The sequence below is a fragment of the Lissotriton vulgaris genome, chromosome 1_1 (genome assembly GCF_964263255.1).
Source record: "Lissotriton vulgaris chromosome 1_1, aLisVul1.2, whole genome shotgun sequence".
In the NCBI taxonomy this organism is placed as follows: Eukaryota; Metazoa; Chordata; class Amphibia; order Caudata; family Salamandridae; genus Lissotriton; species Lissotriton vulgaris.
This window is the reverse complement of record NC_141685.1, coordinates 87,108,982-87,124,547: the sequence shown is the minus strand read 5'-3', so window position 1 is coordinate 87,124,547 and position 15,566 is coordinate 87,108,982. Positions and strand designations below refer to the sequence as shown.

General features: G+C 43.1%; 1 protein-coding gene across 1 annotated transcript in view; it reads right to left on the bottom strand.

The window, feature by feature from the left end:
- The window catches only part of LOC147737478 (uncharacterized), a 70,235-nt gene extending 57,225 nt beyond the window's left edge, over positions 1-13,010 (bottom strand). Inside the window, exons 1-5 of the mRNA XM_086952132.1 lie at positions 12,999-13,010; positions 2,091-4,556; positions 1,934-2,009; positions 1,808-1,849; positions 1,608-1,740 (exon numbers count right to left, since the gene is read on the bottom strand). Of these exons, the coding sequence (XP_086808258.1) occupies positions 1,608-1,740; positions 1,808-1,849; positions 1,934-2,009; positions 2,091-4,556; positions 12,999-13,010 (2,729 nt within the window). The remainder of the gene's footprint in view (positions 1-1,607; positions 1,741-1,807; positions 1,850-1,933; positions 2,010-2,090; positions 4,557-12,998) is intronic.
- Between the last annotated feature and the right edge of the window lie 2,556 nt (positions 13,011-15,566).

Sequence of the window (15,566 nt, the reverse complement as noted above, 5' to 3'; positions counted from 1 at the left end):
CCATAGCGTCATGAATCAGCCTAACCCTGGCCTGACCGCGGGCGTGAGATTAAGCCAGCTCCTACATGAAGGCCCCGCATCCCGTGCAAACAAAGACAATATGGCCGCTCAGAAGAAGAAAGTGAAGCAGGAGCATAAAATGGCCGCCGACCATCTGTAGAGGTCCCTTTGTCCACTACACAAAGTCCCAACAGGGCATCTAAAGCACAGGAGTTCCGCAGGAAAGAAGACGAGGGCCACAGTAAATGAGTCCTCGAGGGTGTCAGGTGCTGCCCAGCCGGATACTTCTGCAGACGCGGTGAGGCAGGCAACAATGAAACAGGCATCGATGGACGGGGAAACAAAGTATCAGCAGCAGAGCGGGAGAGTAGCTGATCATGGGTGCCGGGAAAGCCAGTTGCAGGCACCAGTGTAGCACGATCACATGTAGTCATTGTATCCCCGCATGAAGACAAAGGCAGACCCACGCCTTGCTGGTAACAGACGAGGCGCTCACGACCCGCAGCCGATAGCATGGAGTCAAACTGCTCACTCAGCGCCTGCAAACCAGCACGCATTTGCAAGTGAAAGTCCCGTAGGACGGCCAGAACGGAGCCGCATGACAGTGGAAGCTGCATCCCCGCATTGGCATCAATCCGGGACGGCACTGTAGAGCTGGTGCCTGATGTAGGGAGGGCGAAGCAGGCAGCGGGCAGGACCGGGCTATCACCCCCCAGCCGCGGGCAGGCAGATAAAGTCATGTTTACCGCAGGACGGTATAATGGCCTGGGGGGGAGGTCGCAGCAGAAAGCCAGCTCCCCTCAGGTCCGCGCCGCCACAAAGAATGCTGAGAGTCGCCACCCGTCCCTCAAGTTCCCCTTGCAGCCGGTTAGACGACAGGAAAAGGGGGCCGGCAGCCTCCCACAGCGCGCTCCACAGATCGGAGCAGGAGACTCGTTCCTCCGGGGCTTACCTCACAGCCCTAGTCTTTCAGGCGCAGGGTGCAGCGGTTGTTTGGCCATCACCTCCCAGGCACAGCTGACGGCAGTCCGTGGTGTGGAGTGCGGTCAGGACCGCGCGGCTCGGAGTGGCGCTAGTGGGTCCGGTCACTGCGGAGCCTCCAGGGGCCGGCAAGGGCGACAATGGAGCGAGGGTCCAGGGCGGAGAGCACAATCACACACAACTCCGGCATCCGGGCAGGCTGGGACTTCGGGAAAGTACCGGCGTGGTCAGCGCGTCGTCGCACACGTTTCGCCTCCAGAAACGATAAGGATAGCAATCAGGATGTTGTTACAGAGCCAAGGGCCGACGGAGCCGGGCGCTCAAGCGTCTGCTCCGGTCGCCATCTTGGCTCCTCCCTCCCTGCAAGAGTTTCTTGATGAATTCTATTGCAACTACAATATGTGCTCTCTCATGTAAAGTCAGGTTGTTAGAAGCTTTCTGCAACTCAAGCTACGCCTTACTTTTCACCTGGTGTGGATGCATTTCTCATGTGTAGTGAGATCTCCTTTCTGAGTATAACGTTTCTGGCTTTCCCCTCCTGTATATGGCTTTAGTCCAGTGTGAATTCTCTCATATGAAGTGACATTGTATTCGAGACTAAACCTTATCTGACATTCAGAACACACATAAGGCATTTTTCCCCCGTGTGAGTTCGCTCATGACAAGTGAGAAGTAATTTGTAACCAAAACTTTGCTTGCATTTCGAGCACTCATAAGGTATTTCCCCAGAGTGGGATCTCTCATGAAGCATAACTCTGTCTTTCAGATCCAAGCTTTTATGGCATAAGGATTTTCTCCAGTGTGGAGTTTCTCATGGTGAGATCACGTTTTTCTCTGCAGCTTTTCTGGCATTCAGAGCACTCATAAGGTTTTTCATCAGTATGGAGTCGCTTCTGGTTAGCGAGGCTGTGCCTATCAAATAGAAATATCTGGCATTAACAGCATTGGTAATGTTTTTTCCCTGTGTGCGTCTGCTCATGTAGAGTGAGGTTGCGTTTAAAATTGATGCTTTTCTGGCATTCATAGCACTGAATTATTTTTGATGGTGTGTTTTCTTATGGTGCTTGTAACCATCTCTACCTCTGAATCTTTTCTAACATTTAGAACACTGATAATGTTTTTTCTCCAGTGTGGATTCTCACATGTTCATTGAGATTAGATTTTTGGCTAAAACATTTTTGGCATTCGGAGCATGGGTAAGGTTTTTCCCCAGTGTGGGTTTTAATATGCAGTGTGAGATGGATTTTTTCACTGAAACATTCCTGGCATTCAGAGCACTGATAAGGTTTTTCCCCAGTGTGGGTTCTTGTATGCAGAGTGAGACAGCCTTTTTGACTGAAACATTTCTGGCATTCAGAGCACTGATAAGGTTTTTCCCCAGTGTGGATTCCTATGTGCTGTGTCAGACTACTTTTTCTACTGAAACATCTCTGGCATTCAGAGCACTGATAAGGTTTTTCCCCTGTGTGGAATCTCACATGTGCAGTCAGAAGTGATTTAAGTTTGAAATGTTTTGGGCATTCAGAGCACTGATAAGGTTTTTCCCCAGTGTGGGTCTTTGTATGTTCAGTGAGTCTGCTTTTGAAACTGAAACATTTCTGGCATTCAGAGCACTGATAAGGTTTTTCCCCTGTGTGGAATCTCACATGTGCAGTCAGAAGTGGTTTAAGTTTGAAATGTTTTGGGCATTCAGAGCACTGATAAGGTTTTTCCCCAGTGTGGGTCCTTGTATGTTCAGTGAGTCTGCTTTTGAAACTGAAACATTTCTGGCATTCAGAGCACTGAAAAGGTTTATCCCCAGTGTGAGTTCTTCTATGCTGAGTGAGACTGTTTTTGTATATGAAACATTTCTGGCATTCTGTGCATTGATGAGGTTTTTCCCCAGTGTGGGTTCTCGTATGCAGAGTGAGAGTGCTTTGATCACTGAAACATTTCTGGCATTCAGAGCACTGATAACGTTTTTCCTTAGCCTTAGAGTGGTATCTTGTATGCTGAGTGAGACTGCTTTTGTCTTTGAAACATTTCTGGCATTCCAGGCACTGATAAGGTTTGTCCACAGAGTGGGTTATTGTATGTCGAGATAGACTCCATTTGTTACAAAACCTCTTCTGGCATTCAGAGCACTGATAAGGGTTTTCCCCAGAGTGGATTCTCATATGTTCAGTTAAATAAGATTTTTGGTTGAAACTTTTCGAGCATTCAGCGCACTGGTAAGGTTTGTCCACAGAGTGGGTTATTGTATGTCGAGATAGACTCCGTTTGTTACAAAACCTTTTCTGGCATTCAGAGCACTGATAAGGGTTTGCCTCAGAGTGGATTCTCATATGTTCAGTTAAATAAGATTTAAGGTTGAAACTTTTCGGGCATTCAGCGCACTGGTAAAGTTTTTCCCCAGTGTGGGTTCTTGTATGCAGAGTGAGACAGTCTTTTTGACTGAAACATTTCTGGCATTCAGAGCACTGATAAGGTTTTTCCCCAGTGTGGATTCTTATGTGCCGTGTGAGACTACTTTTTCTACTGAAACATTTCTGGCATTCAGAGCACTGATAAGGTTTTTCCCCTGTGTGGAATCTCACATGTGCAGTCAGAAGTGATTTAAGTTTGAAATGTTTTGGGCATTCAGAGCACTGATAAGGTTTTTCCCCAGTGTGGGTCTTTGTATGTTCAGTGAGTCTGCTTTTGAAACTGAAACATTTCTGGCATTCTGAGCATTGATAAGGTTTTTCCCCTGTGTGGAATCTCACATGTGCAGTCAGAAGTGGTTTAAGTTTGAAATGTTTTGGGCATTCAGAGCACTGATGAGGTTTTTCCCCAGTGTGGGTCCTTGTATGTTCAGTGAGTCCGCTTTTGAAACTGAAACATTTCTGGCATTCAGAGCACTGAAAAGGTTTATCCCCAGTGTGGGTTCTTCTATGCTGAGTGAGACTGTTTTTGTATATGAAACATTTCTGGCATTCTGTGCATTGATGAGGTTTTTCCCCAGTGTGGGTTCTTGTATGCAGAGTGAGAGTGCTTTGATCACTGAAACATTTCTGGCATACAGAGCACTGATAACGTTTTTCCTTAGCCTTAGAGTGGTATCTTGTATGCTGAGTGAGACTGCTTTTGTCTTTGAAACATTTCTGGCATTCCAGGCACTGATAAGGTTTGTCCACAGAGTGGGTTATTGTATGTCGAGATAGACTCCATTTGTTACAAAACCTTTTCTGGCATTCAGAGCACTGATAAGGGTGTTCCCCAGAGTGGATTCTCATATGTTCAGTTAAATAAGATTTTTGGTTGAAACTTTTCGAGCATTCAGCGCACTGGTAAGGTTTTTCCACAGAGTGGGTTATTGCATGTCGGTATAGACTCAGTTTGATTCTAAACCTTTTCTGACATTCAAAGCACTGAAAAGGTTTTTCCCCAGTGTGGATTCTCATATGCTCAGTGAGATAAGACTTACGCCTGAAACTTTTGTGGCATACTTTGCACTGAGGATGGTTTCCCCCTGTGTGCATTCTGTCAAATTCTGTGAGATAAGATTTATGGCTGTATCTTTTTGGGCACAGGTAACTTTTTTCCCCAACTTCGGGCTTGTTTAGATAATGTTCAGCACTTATCTCTAAAAATTGTGTGTAATTTTCTTAACACTTGAATTGAGCAAACTGTCTGGAAGCAGTCCTGTAACACCTGTTGAAATTTTTCTAGCAGATAATAGTCTTTAGCCTCTCCGGCAGCAACTTAAATTGTGACTGAAGTTTTTCTCAAATCTATTTGTATAGGTTCTTAGCAATGCAGTAATAAGGTGTTGGTTTGATATTTAATGATTAAACTGATAAGGTCCGTTTTGTACTGACGTAATGGCAGTAACTGAGGGCGTTTGAACGTGCAGAGTACTATTGTGGATCATTAGTCGCAGAATATCCGTTCCTTCTACCCTTTCTATGTTTGGTGTAAGGTTAAGGTTTGTAGTCCTGAAGACGAGGCTTTATTTATATTAGCTATAGCGCAACGGTGCTCCTTTAATCCATTTTCATCTTTAACAGTTTTACATATCACTCCTGCACAACAGATAATGTTGAGGCGATTTACATAGAATTACCGAACAGTACACAATAAAAAGGAAACAATCTGAGATGGTCATGAAAACAATAAAATGGTGAATTTTTAAGGTTTTCGCCAGAGTGAGTAGAGTGGGTCGAGGTGTCATATCTCGAGGCAGTTAGTCTCAAACTTGCGTAACTGGTTAAAAACGGTTGTTGAACAAAGGTGATTTTCCAATCTTTTGGTTGTTAACGTGTCAGCTTCGGAGTCTTCTTTCAGCGTCTTTTCTTTGATGGTATCCAGAATAAACCTTTAGTTGTAACTTTCTTTTATGCAGTGTGCGCTTCCTCTCTAGAATTACATGATGCTTTAGATGTACGTTATTCTGTCATGCTGAGGCGATTTGTCTTTCTGATAATATTTCAGATGAGGATGCTGAAGTGGTCTTCCTACATTATTTCGGATGCTGTGTGCACAGATATGGCTTTGCTCTGGGTTAATGAAATGCAAAATTAGAAACTTCACTTACAGGTGTAGTACTTTCCTCGCCACACTTAGATTTTTCGAAATTGTTTAAATAATCCTTCTTATGGCACTGACATTCAGTTGCTTAGTGCTAAATCTTGCTTTCTTCGTCAGTAATTTCAATCACCTATAGTATTAAAATTAAATAGTTAATACATGTACATTTCCAAAAATATAATTTACAAGCCAAATCAATGCAGAATTTTGAAAATGTTGAGCTGTTTTTCAGACAGAGCAGAGTGTAGAATGGTAGCCTGAGAGTACTTGGATGTAGGAGTGAGGATTTCTAGAATTTTCAACATTTTATTAAGCTCACAAAGGATACATGTACCCTATGAAGTTGTAACATAGAATCCCAAAGGCAGAAATTAAAGTCATATGGACTGGCACCAAACAGATAATAAAAAAAGATATACTATTATTAATTTGTAATGCAGATTTCTGGGAAGGGAATTACTCCTCCACGGAAAACAGGTGTTTTCCCCTGCCCTAAGTTACCACCTACTTGTATCTGGTATCCTGACTTGAGATTTGGCCTCTGCCTCAAGCAAATCTATTGTGTGCTGTGAGGACTATGCCTAGACCTATCCCTCAACTATGGTCCAGAGTGTGAACGCAGGGCAATGAAATTAAGGCGTACTTTCATGTGTTCATTTTATTCCACCTGGTTATCAGTTGTTAGGTTTTTCTGCACCTGGACCAGGACACAATTTTTTTCCAGACAGAAAAATTAGACTGCAAAGATGCATAAGACGCTGGGTGCAGCAGAAGCAGCCAAGACTTATGCTGTTTTTTTTACTAACTGGGGGAAACACGCAATTCTTCCCTCTGTTGGTGTTCACAGTTGTTGTTGGCCTGTGATTCAGCATTGAGTGCAGAGCATACCGAGTAGAGCTGAGGGGCCGAGCCGAGGAGGAGTTGACAAGCAAGCGGAGCAGAGCCTGCGACCACTGCCCTGGTTTGGTTTGTGACCAGTTCCCGCTCCCGAAGGTTTCTCCCGCTTCACCCGCGTCCTGTTATACGGGCGCTTTAAGTTCTACAGATCTGCTGTGGGGGCAGGAACGGCTGCTGCCAGCAACGTGGTGCTAAGGCGCTGCTAGTGCTGCTCGTGCGGCCGCCGCTGCAGGGGTCAAAGGAGCCTTGGACTGCGGTGCTGCTGGTGCGGCGGCTGCTGCAGGGCACAGAGGCACAGAGGAGAACAGAGGAGCAAAGAGGGCACAGAGGAGCCTTGGCCTGCCGCCTGATTTTACTTATTTACTAAGCATTGAGCAGAGCAGAGCTGAGCCGAGGAGTGGAGGGGAGTGCCTACATCTGCCATCTGTAGTGGGACTGGCTCTGGATCCTGCTCTTGCTCCTGAAGGATTGCCAGCATTCTCCCTTGTACTCTTGACAGCGATGAATAGCAATGAACAAGCAATGAACAGTGAGTGGTGAGTGACAAGTGGCAAGAGGTGTGTGGCGTGTGACTAGTAGTAAAGGTTGATCGGTCCGTAAGTCGCTGAGCCATTGGAGTCTGTAATAAGTCTGTAATACAAAATCTGAGAAATTATGCAAAGGGAAAAGTGACAATAGACTTTGACCCTCTTGAAGCACCCCTCGGTCCCTGAATTACTCTGCATGCCTAGACTACAGCCCTACCCGGACCCCGGATATTAATTAATCGGTTAATTAAATAATTAAGTAACCAGCAGTACCGGCGGATTCTGTACCGAGGTGTGCTTTGGGGGTGTTTTCCCTTGGAGGTGTTGGGAGGTGTTTTTGTCCTATCAAAGCACCGTTTGGTCTTGTCACTGGCCCGTTTGATTCTCTGAAAGGAGCAAGACTTCTTCACCTTAGAGGGTGTATTATGAGGTCAGTAAAGGAGCGGCCACCTTTCCCCCCTATCAAAAGGAAAAGAAAAATACAACACACACTAATACTAGATACATTTAAATCATGTAAGGTCCATACATTTGGGAAACTGGGAAAGTCGCTGTCAAAGTTTGATTTTATGAAAGATCCAACTGGTGCTATGCTAACATTGCTAACTAACCCATGTGATTTTCAAACTCCAATTAAACCACTGAGTTGAACAAATATTATATACCCTAAGCAAGGAGTAAGTGAACCAGGCCACCCTGAGTCTGAAGCTGAAGTCGAGCGAATGTCAAATTCAACTAAGGACCAAGGCACTCATTGGGGTCAAAAAACGGACCTAGAGATGTTAACTATTCCACTTCCTGGTCGTTCACAACAAGATTACCCAAAATTCACAAATCCAACAATGGGAGATACTCAACAATTACTACCAACTAGGCAGCCAATGTCAATAGAAGTGAAAGTAAAAATCAGAAAAGCTAACGGTATAGGGGAACCATCTAATTTGGGCCAAATAAATCAACGAGAGCAAGAAGCTCCAAATGAACTAAATGGTGGGGTGAAAATCATAAGGGAAGCCAATACCCCACTGAAATCGGAACTACTCGGTCTAAAATAAATTCAGTTAAAAAACTGGACTAGCCGAAATCTAATCAATATATCGGAACTTAAATTAATAAGGATGAATACAACAGCAACCCAGAAGCTCTGCAGCATTGGAGTACTCCATATGTATAAGACGTTTTGAAGAGTAATCCACAATTCATTAATTCTTTTGACGAGGGACATTATTTTCAAGGAACCACAAACAGAGGAGTATAAGGACCTATCATTCATAAATGGGCAACACCATAGCCCAGGTACTCAGGTACCAGGAAGTGGGAACGCGGGAGCAATTTGGGATTTATTCTTCAAAACCTCGCAATTAACTCTGGAAGCTTTAACATTTAAGTCCAACAAAAAGGAGGCCCAAATACATCTCTTGAGCGCTACGGCATCCTCTGTTGCCGGAACTGAGCAGAAGATAACAACGCAAAATAATCTAATTGTAAGGGCACAATCTCAGCCAATATCTACGTATGCCGAGTGTAGTTGTGCCCCACTAATTAACAAATTGGCTACCATTCAGGATATTTTAAAAACAATAATTGACAATGTAAAAGGGAATTCAACCCATCAAGACCGACTGCCCCTCTAAAGATACAATAAAATGTAAAGACAATACTGTTGTTGTTAAAGAAAAAATAGATGATAAAACAAAAGATCAAGAATTGATAAACCAATGCTCAACACAATCAACAATGACAGGCGCAGCTCCTGAAGTTTAACTATCAAAAAGACAGAGGAAAAAACAACGGAAAGCAAGAAATAAAGCTTCTAAAAGTATAAACAAAATACAAATGCATCAGATATAGTGAGATTGAACACTGGAAACAACCATGACCAAATATCATATTGTGAAGGTGAGGGTAAACAAATGTCTCCAACAAAACCCTTTTACCCTCTATTTAATAAGGATCTATCGGAGGTACAAGCAGTTATGAAAAATAAATACCTAAACAAGCAAGCTGATAGTATAAAAATGATAGAGTATGGGAAAATTCAGTCCTTAGAAATGCTGCAAGTGGAGGAATGTAATAAACAGGTGGAGAATAAGCCATCACAATTGGAAACAAATAGAGCAAAGAGTGAGAGTATCAGAGGGGATGAAACGAATAGAGGTTTGTTAAAAACCTGGAAGGATATTAAAATACCACAAGATCTGGGAACCGAAACGAAGCAGTTACATAAATAATGACAATCTTGGTCTCAAACTGTTAGTAATCATAATGGAAGGTTAATTGAACATGCTCAAGGTGAAAATAGCCTGCAACAAATTAAATTAAATAACCCAGATCAAAAAGGAGTGGTGCAGGTAATTTCTACGCTGGAATACAAATCTAGGGGTAATAATGACATCTTGACTCGTGGGAACATATTAAAATTGTGTAATGCAGTACCCTCATGAAAGAAAATTAAATGTACCGACATAGAATCAATTGAATTCCACACTTCAAGAATAATAATCGCAAATCAACATTAGTAATTTGGACATCTTCTACTGCCGCCAGCCTTATTATGGACGAACATAATCTCTTTCAGGACTGGGGAATAAAAATAACAACTCCCCTGCAACCTTCCTATCCAAGCCCTTTTGTTTCAACAAAATTACAAAATCATAACCAATGAGAACCGAGAATAATAAGAAATACTCAATATTAAAAAACCCACAGGTATGACCAACGGGCATCTTTTCAAATCATTAGAGGAAAAAATAGCGGACCTATTATTTGACACTGTCAAATTAGGTTGGCTAACAGCAGCCCTCCATAATGTCAGGCAGGATTGACATCTACAATCTGAAGTTTCTTTAAGGGGGCCAACAATTATGAATGAAAGTGTCAGATTATGTTTGTGGAATATAAATGGGGTTCAAGCAAAGATTCAGAATAACCAACTCGCTACTTTGTGCTGTTTTCAAATCATTTGTTTACAAGAGACTTGGGCTTAAGTTCTTTTTAGATTGGAAGGGTATAGGGTTATTACTCATTAGCTAAGAGAACAAGTAACTATGGCAGACCTTGTGGGGGTTTGGCTATTTTTATATCAACTGAGCTAAAAATGGAAAGTGAAATAGACGTCCCAAGTCAAAAGGATTATCTAATTGTCAAAATATGATACAAAGAACAAAATTTAATTACATCTCTTGTAGTAATCAACGTATATAATTACGAAGAACAATGGCGACCAATTTGATAATTATGATATTGCAGCAACTTGACAATGACATCCAACCTGAGATTATTATTACCGGCGATTATAACATGAATATGCTATGGTCTAACGATAGAGATGTTGAAATACAATGGCAAAATAACTTATGGTCAATTCCATAAGTAATTTTGCCATATCCAATGTTGATTTTCATCAACAATGGATATGAGGGATCATCTATCAAAAAGACAGAGGAAAAAACAACGGAAAGCAAGAAATAAAGCTTCTAAAAGTATAAAAAAATACAAATGCATCAGATATAGTGAGATTGAACACTGGAAACAATCATGACCAAATATCATACTGTGAAGGTGAGGGTAAACAAATGTCTCCAACAAAACCCTTTTACCCTCTATTTAATAAAGATCTATCGGAGGTACAAGCAGTTATAAAAAATAATTGCCTAAACAATCAAGCTGCTAGTATAAAAATGATAGAGAATGGGAAAATTCAGTCCTTAGAAATGCTGCAAGTGGAAATAAGCCATCACAATTGGAAACAAATAGAGCAAAGAGGGAGAGTATCAGAGATTTGTTAAAAACCTGGAAGGATATTAAATTACCACAAGATCTGGGAACCGAAACGAAGCAGTTACATAAACATCGACAATCATTGTCTCAAACTGTTAGTAATCATAATGGAAGGTTAATTGAGCATGCTCAAGGTGAAAATAGCCTGCAGCAAATTAAATTAAATAACCCAGATCAAAAAGAGGGAGTGATGCAGGTAATTTTTGTGATGAAATATAAATCTAGGGGTAATAATGAAACAACTTGCAAACATCTGGGCCCAACACAAGATGGCAGGAGTATGCAAAGCATGTGCATCTACAGCATACATGCCTGAGGATTAATGGCCCCAAATCCCTGCCGTGGTATCTTGTCATGTTGTGGCTGAGTGTGCCATGTGATGTGGCAGGCTATAGTGCTTGGTGTGATTTGGTCATTTTTGACCAGGTGGAGTGCTGGATGGTTAGGCAAATTTTGATTTTCTTTGTTTTTGGGATCGTGTGATATAGTGCAGTACCTACCGTATGATGTAAATAAATTACATTGCTAATATACCATAAGGATGTGGGGTGAGTGCTATTAGGGCCGAAGCCTTGCTGATTATATGCAGAATAACAGGTCTGGGAGGTCACTACTGACTAGAGCAGGTTAGCAGCTGCACAGGTCTTGGGCATTGATCTTATTGAGGATAATATGTGACAGGCACTGAAGACTGGAGCTGGCTAGCAACAACGCTGGCCTCTGGTATTCATTACAGGCAGGGCAACAATACATGTCAATATTGAATGGAACTGGTTGGCAGTAGAGTTGACCTCTGGTTTTGAATATTTTCAGGATTTAAGGTACAGGGGTCACTACTGACTGGAGTTACTTAGCAGGATAATAGGTCTCAGGGAGCCAATACTGACTGAAGCTGGTTAGTATGATCACTAGTCCCAAGGTGCTACTAATGACTCAAGTTGGCTATAATGATAACAGGTCCTAGGGGCCAATACTAACAGGAGCTAACTAGTAAGCTTACATACAGGTCCAAGGTGCCACTACTGACTGGAGCTGGCTAGAAGAATAACAGGCCCAAGGGTGGTGGGGTGCGAGTGGCACCAGTGACCGGAGTTGGCTAGAAGCATTGACAACCTTTGGTGTTGATTAAATGCAGGATTCCAGGTCACAGGAGGCACTGCTGAACACAGCTGGATAGCAGCAGTGGTGGCCTCTAGGAAGAAGGAATTGAGAAAACATAACTGGATATACTGGTTTCTTTAATACCGATAATTGTTTACACATCATACACATCAATGCCACAACCTGCATTGATATATTACATTACCAAATTACAATCTTCTTATATTAATTTTATGTGTCTGTTCGCCTTAATATGCCTGCAAAGTTATATGATTCTATTAGGGCCCAGAACCATTTTATTTAGTGATGTCCATCTGCACACTTTCCTGCATCTTGTAGTAAATTGAATATTGACAAACAAGTGTTATTTCCAGAAACAGTGAATTCTGCAGCTAGTCTGTGTATCTTTGATCTGCACCTCATGGACTCCTCACATTCCTCTCGAGAGAAGATCCTGCCTCCTACTCATTAGTGTTGTTTCAGTAACTGTTTCTATCACGTGTTCACGTTTCATTGACTTGTATTAGGAAAAAAGTGTATAAAAATACATTGTGTAGCATTAGCATTATATACTCCAACTTGCTTTAGGGCGGATGCTCTCGTCCATTGCAAAGACAATTGTCACTTGTTAGTTTGCTTGGCCTTTTGCTATTTTTGCATTAAATGTATGATAGATTTGTTGGCCTCCCGGTGTGTTGTGTTTTATTTTACATATCACAAGAGATGACGAGGAAAATGACAGTCCAGTGTACACATTCTTCATATAAATCAACTCACAGTATACTGTTCTGGAGGTTCAGCCCCACAGACATTATCTCTAACTGAACGCAGACACCCTAGGAAGCATGTGCTTTTCAAACCAGTTGCCGTCTGATGCGGCGTCTTCGCTATTGGATAAGTTAATATGTCCTGAATTTTAGGAGGGTTACCGTATCTAGTGCACTCTGTTAGACAGCGCTCACCTGTGGTAGTAAGATGTTAATAGGCACCTTATCACCTATGCACGGTGCAGGGCTTTGAGTTACAGAGCTCCTCACGCTGTGGAGAAGATTAGGTCACATTTACCCATTTTCCCATATTTGGTCCTGATGAAATGCCAACAGATTGCTCCATGACCACACAAGGCATGAAAAACGTTGACCTGAAGTATAGACCCCAGCTTACCAGCAGGTCCATAGGTGATTGACACTTTCACATAGTGATAGGGGCCATTAGTTCCTCAATTTCTCTGCCACCGTTTTTAATCTCAACATGGACCAGGAAGATCACATTAACCGCATCGATGCTGATGACGGAACCGCTCCGTCATTAGCCGCGGTGTCGCTGTGCTGATGACGGAGCGGTTCCGTCATGGCCCACCGGACGCGCCTGCGCGGAGCTTATTTCGCGCCTGCACGGCGCGTTCTATTGAGCGGGCGGGGCCATGACGGAACAGCTCCGTCATCAGCACAGCTCACCCGAGGCTGTTGACGGAGCGCTTCCGTCACCAGCGTGTGGGCGCTGAGCGCCCCCCCCGCCCCCTTAGCGCTGCGGCGGAATAGCTGCCGCAGCAAAGGGGTTAACTATATTGTGGCAACTGGTCGATAGTTGATCTTATATTCAGGCTTCACCAATCTCACTTCTTTTGACACAACATCCTCTGTCCTACTATGCTCATCGGCGTACTTAATAAAAGATGTGCGACAAAGTGCCCTCTAGGGGTGCCCGCCAGGCATTGTAGTGCCGGCCTGGTGAGGAGTATAAACCAATGATGAGGCATGTCACCTTCAGGTGAGTGAACGCAACTTGTCTTAAAAGCACATGCTTCCTAGGGTGTCTGCGTTCAGTTACAGATAATGTCGCTGGGACTGAACCTTCGAAAACAGTATACAGGGATTTGACTGTTCTATTTTGCTGCTACAAGCTCCTTACCTGTGCGAGTTATCTGAAACGATGCAGGGGCAGACCCAAACCAGCCACATGGTGAGATCAATGACAAATACTGAAGATTCAACAGAGCTTCCAAGCTGGAGACCATTACTTAATTGACCTTCAAAATAAAAGACACATTTTTAGTATTCTGGTGACTCATGACCATAAAAAACAAAGATTATAAATTCAATATTGTGTCAAATACTTAAAAAATGGAACTGGATGTGATGAATCGGATTCTGTCCCAGGTCATGCGTGACACCTTCCACCACTATAGCCTTATAGCCCGTCGTAGCGGGCTATACCGGCTATTAAAAGCCCGCTGAATCGTTAAAGGCCCGAGCCGAAGGCGAGGGACTTTAACGAAACAGAGGGACTTTAATTGCCGGTATAGCCCTGCTACGAAGGGCTATAAGGCTATTAGAACATTCTGCCACTAGAGGGCAGAATGTTCTAACAAATTAAACAAAGGGTTCTCGAAGCTCGAGGGGATATGTATCCCCTTCAACTTCGAGAAGCCTTTGTAGAACATTGGAATGTTGCTCTGCGGGCCTTTACCGGCCCGTAGTAGCAGGGAGCACTCCATTGACTGCAATGGAGCTCCCAACATTCCAATGTTCTAATATTGCTTATGGGACTTCTAGTTTTGTTTTTCCCATTAAAGGATGGGCTCTAAAGTCCCAGTGTTCTAAGCGATGTTGTTCAAAATCAGAGGCCTGACGGAGGATGAAGTATGACACTGCTCTGCTTAGCAGTGAGATGACTGACAGTTCCCCAGCCCTTCCATTCTTTGACAGACAGAGGCTCGTCAGCCGTTCATATTTTCTTGCAACGAGAAAGAAACTTTTATTGCAGCTTGTGTCACTGAAGAGATAAAACGCCTGGGCGTGTTTCATTAACTACTGACAAACATGAACAATCAAGAACATGAGTTTCTGGAAAACTATCAAGCACCCAATCAGAATCAGCCGCCCTTCACACCCAGGAATTCTTGAGGCTTTGGAGAGGGTGAATTGCACGTGGTATAAGAGGAACACTACATCGACTCAAAGCTCACTTTTTAGGGATGTACTGAACTGCCAGCCTCATGGCACACTTAGCCAGCTCTTCACCTCCTCCTCCTCAAACTGTTGACCAGCTATCAGGGCAAACGAGCCTGCAGCAAAGCATCGCTGGCTTGGTTCCACACAGGATCAGGCAAGGTGGTCAACTCCGTGCTCCTCCAAGTCAGCAAGCACTCTGGTCGAGCCAGTCCTAACCCCACATGAATGTCCCCATCACAACTATTTTAATGGTACAATGTTATGTTTCTGCCAAATGACTGGGTCAAACAGTGAAAGGTGTTACTTGGAAGTGCTGGAAGAGAAAACATTACGTTTATCAATATTTCTGAATCTGCCACAGTACACAGGAGCATTATTTCTCTACAGCAGCAAATCATGTATGTGCCCTGTAGAAAGCACGTTTGAATGAAACATGGAATGCATTGCAGATAAAAAATTCATGCAACAACATAGAATGCAAGATAACTTGTGTTATTATTCCAGCAGAACGAAATGCCATTTGTGTACGTCATTTTAAAGACAAACCCAGAAAAATGTATGGTCAGTGTTGTTCTTCTGCCAGGTAAATGACAATATCCATTAATGTGTCAGGAAATAACATACTATGAGAAATCCTACTCTATGGCAGGGTGCTGCCTGCCACTATATTGCAGGTTACTTCCAACATAATCTGATTTATACATACATACTCCAGGGTGCTGCCAGCTATCAGGTCGGCACATAGCAGTCTGGAGCCACTCAGGAAGGAGGTAAGCTC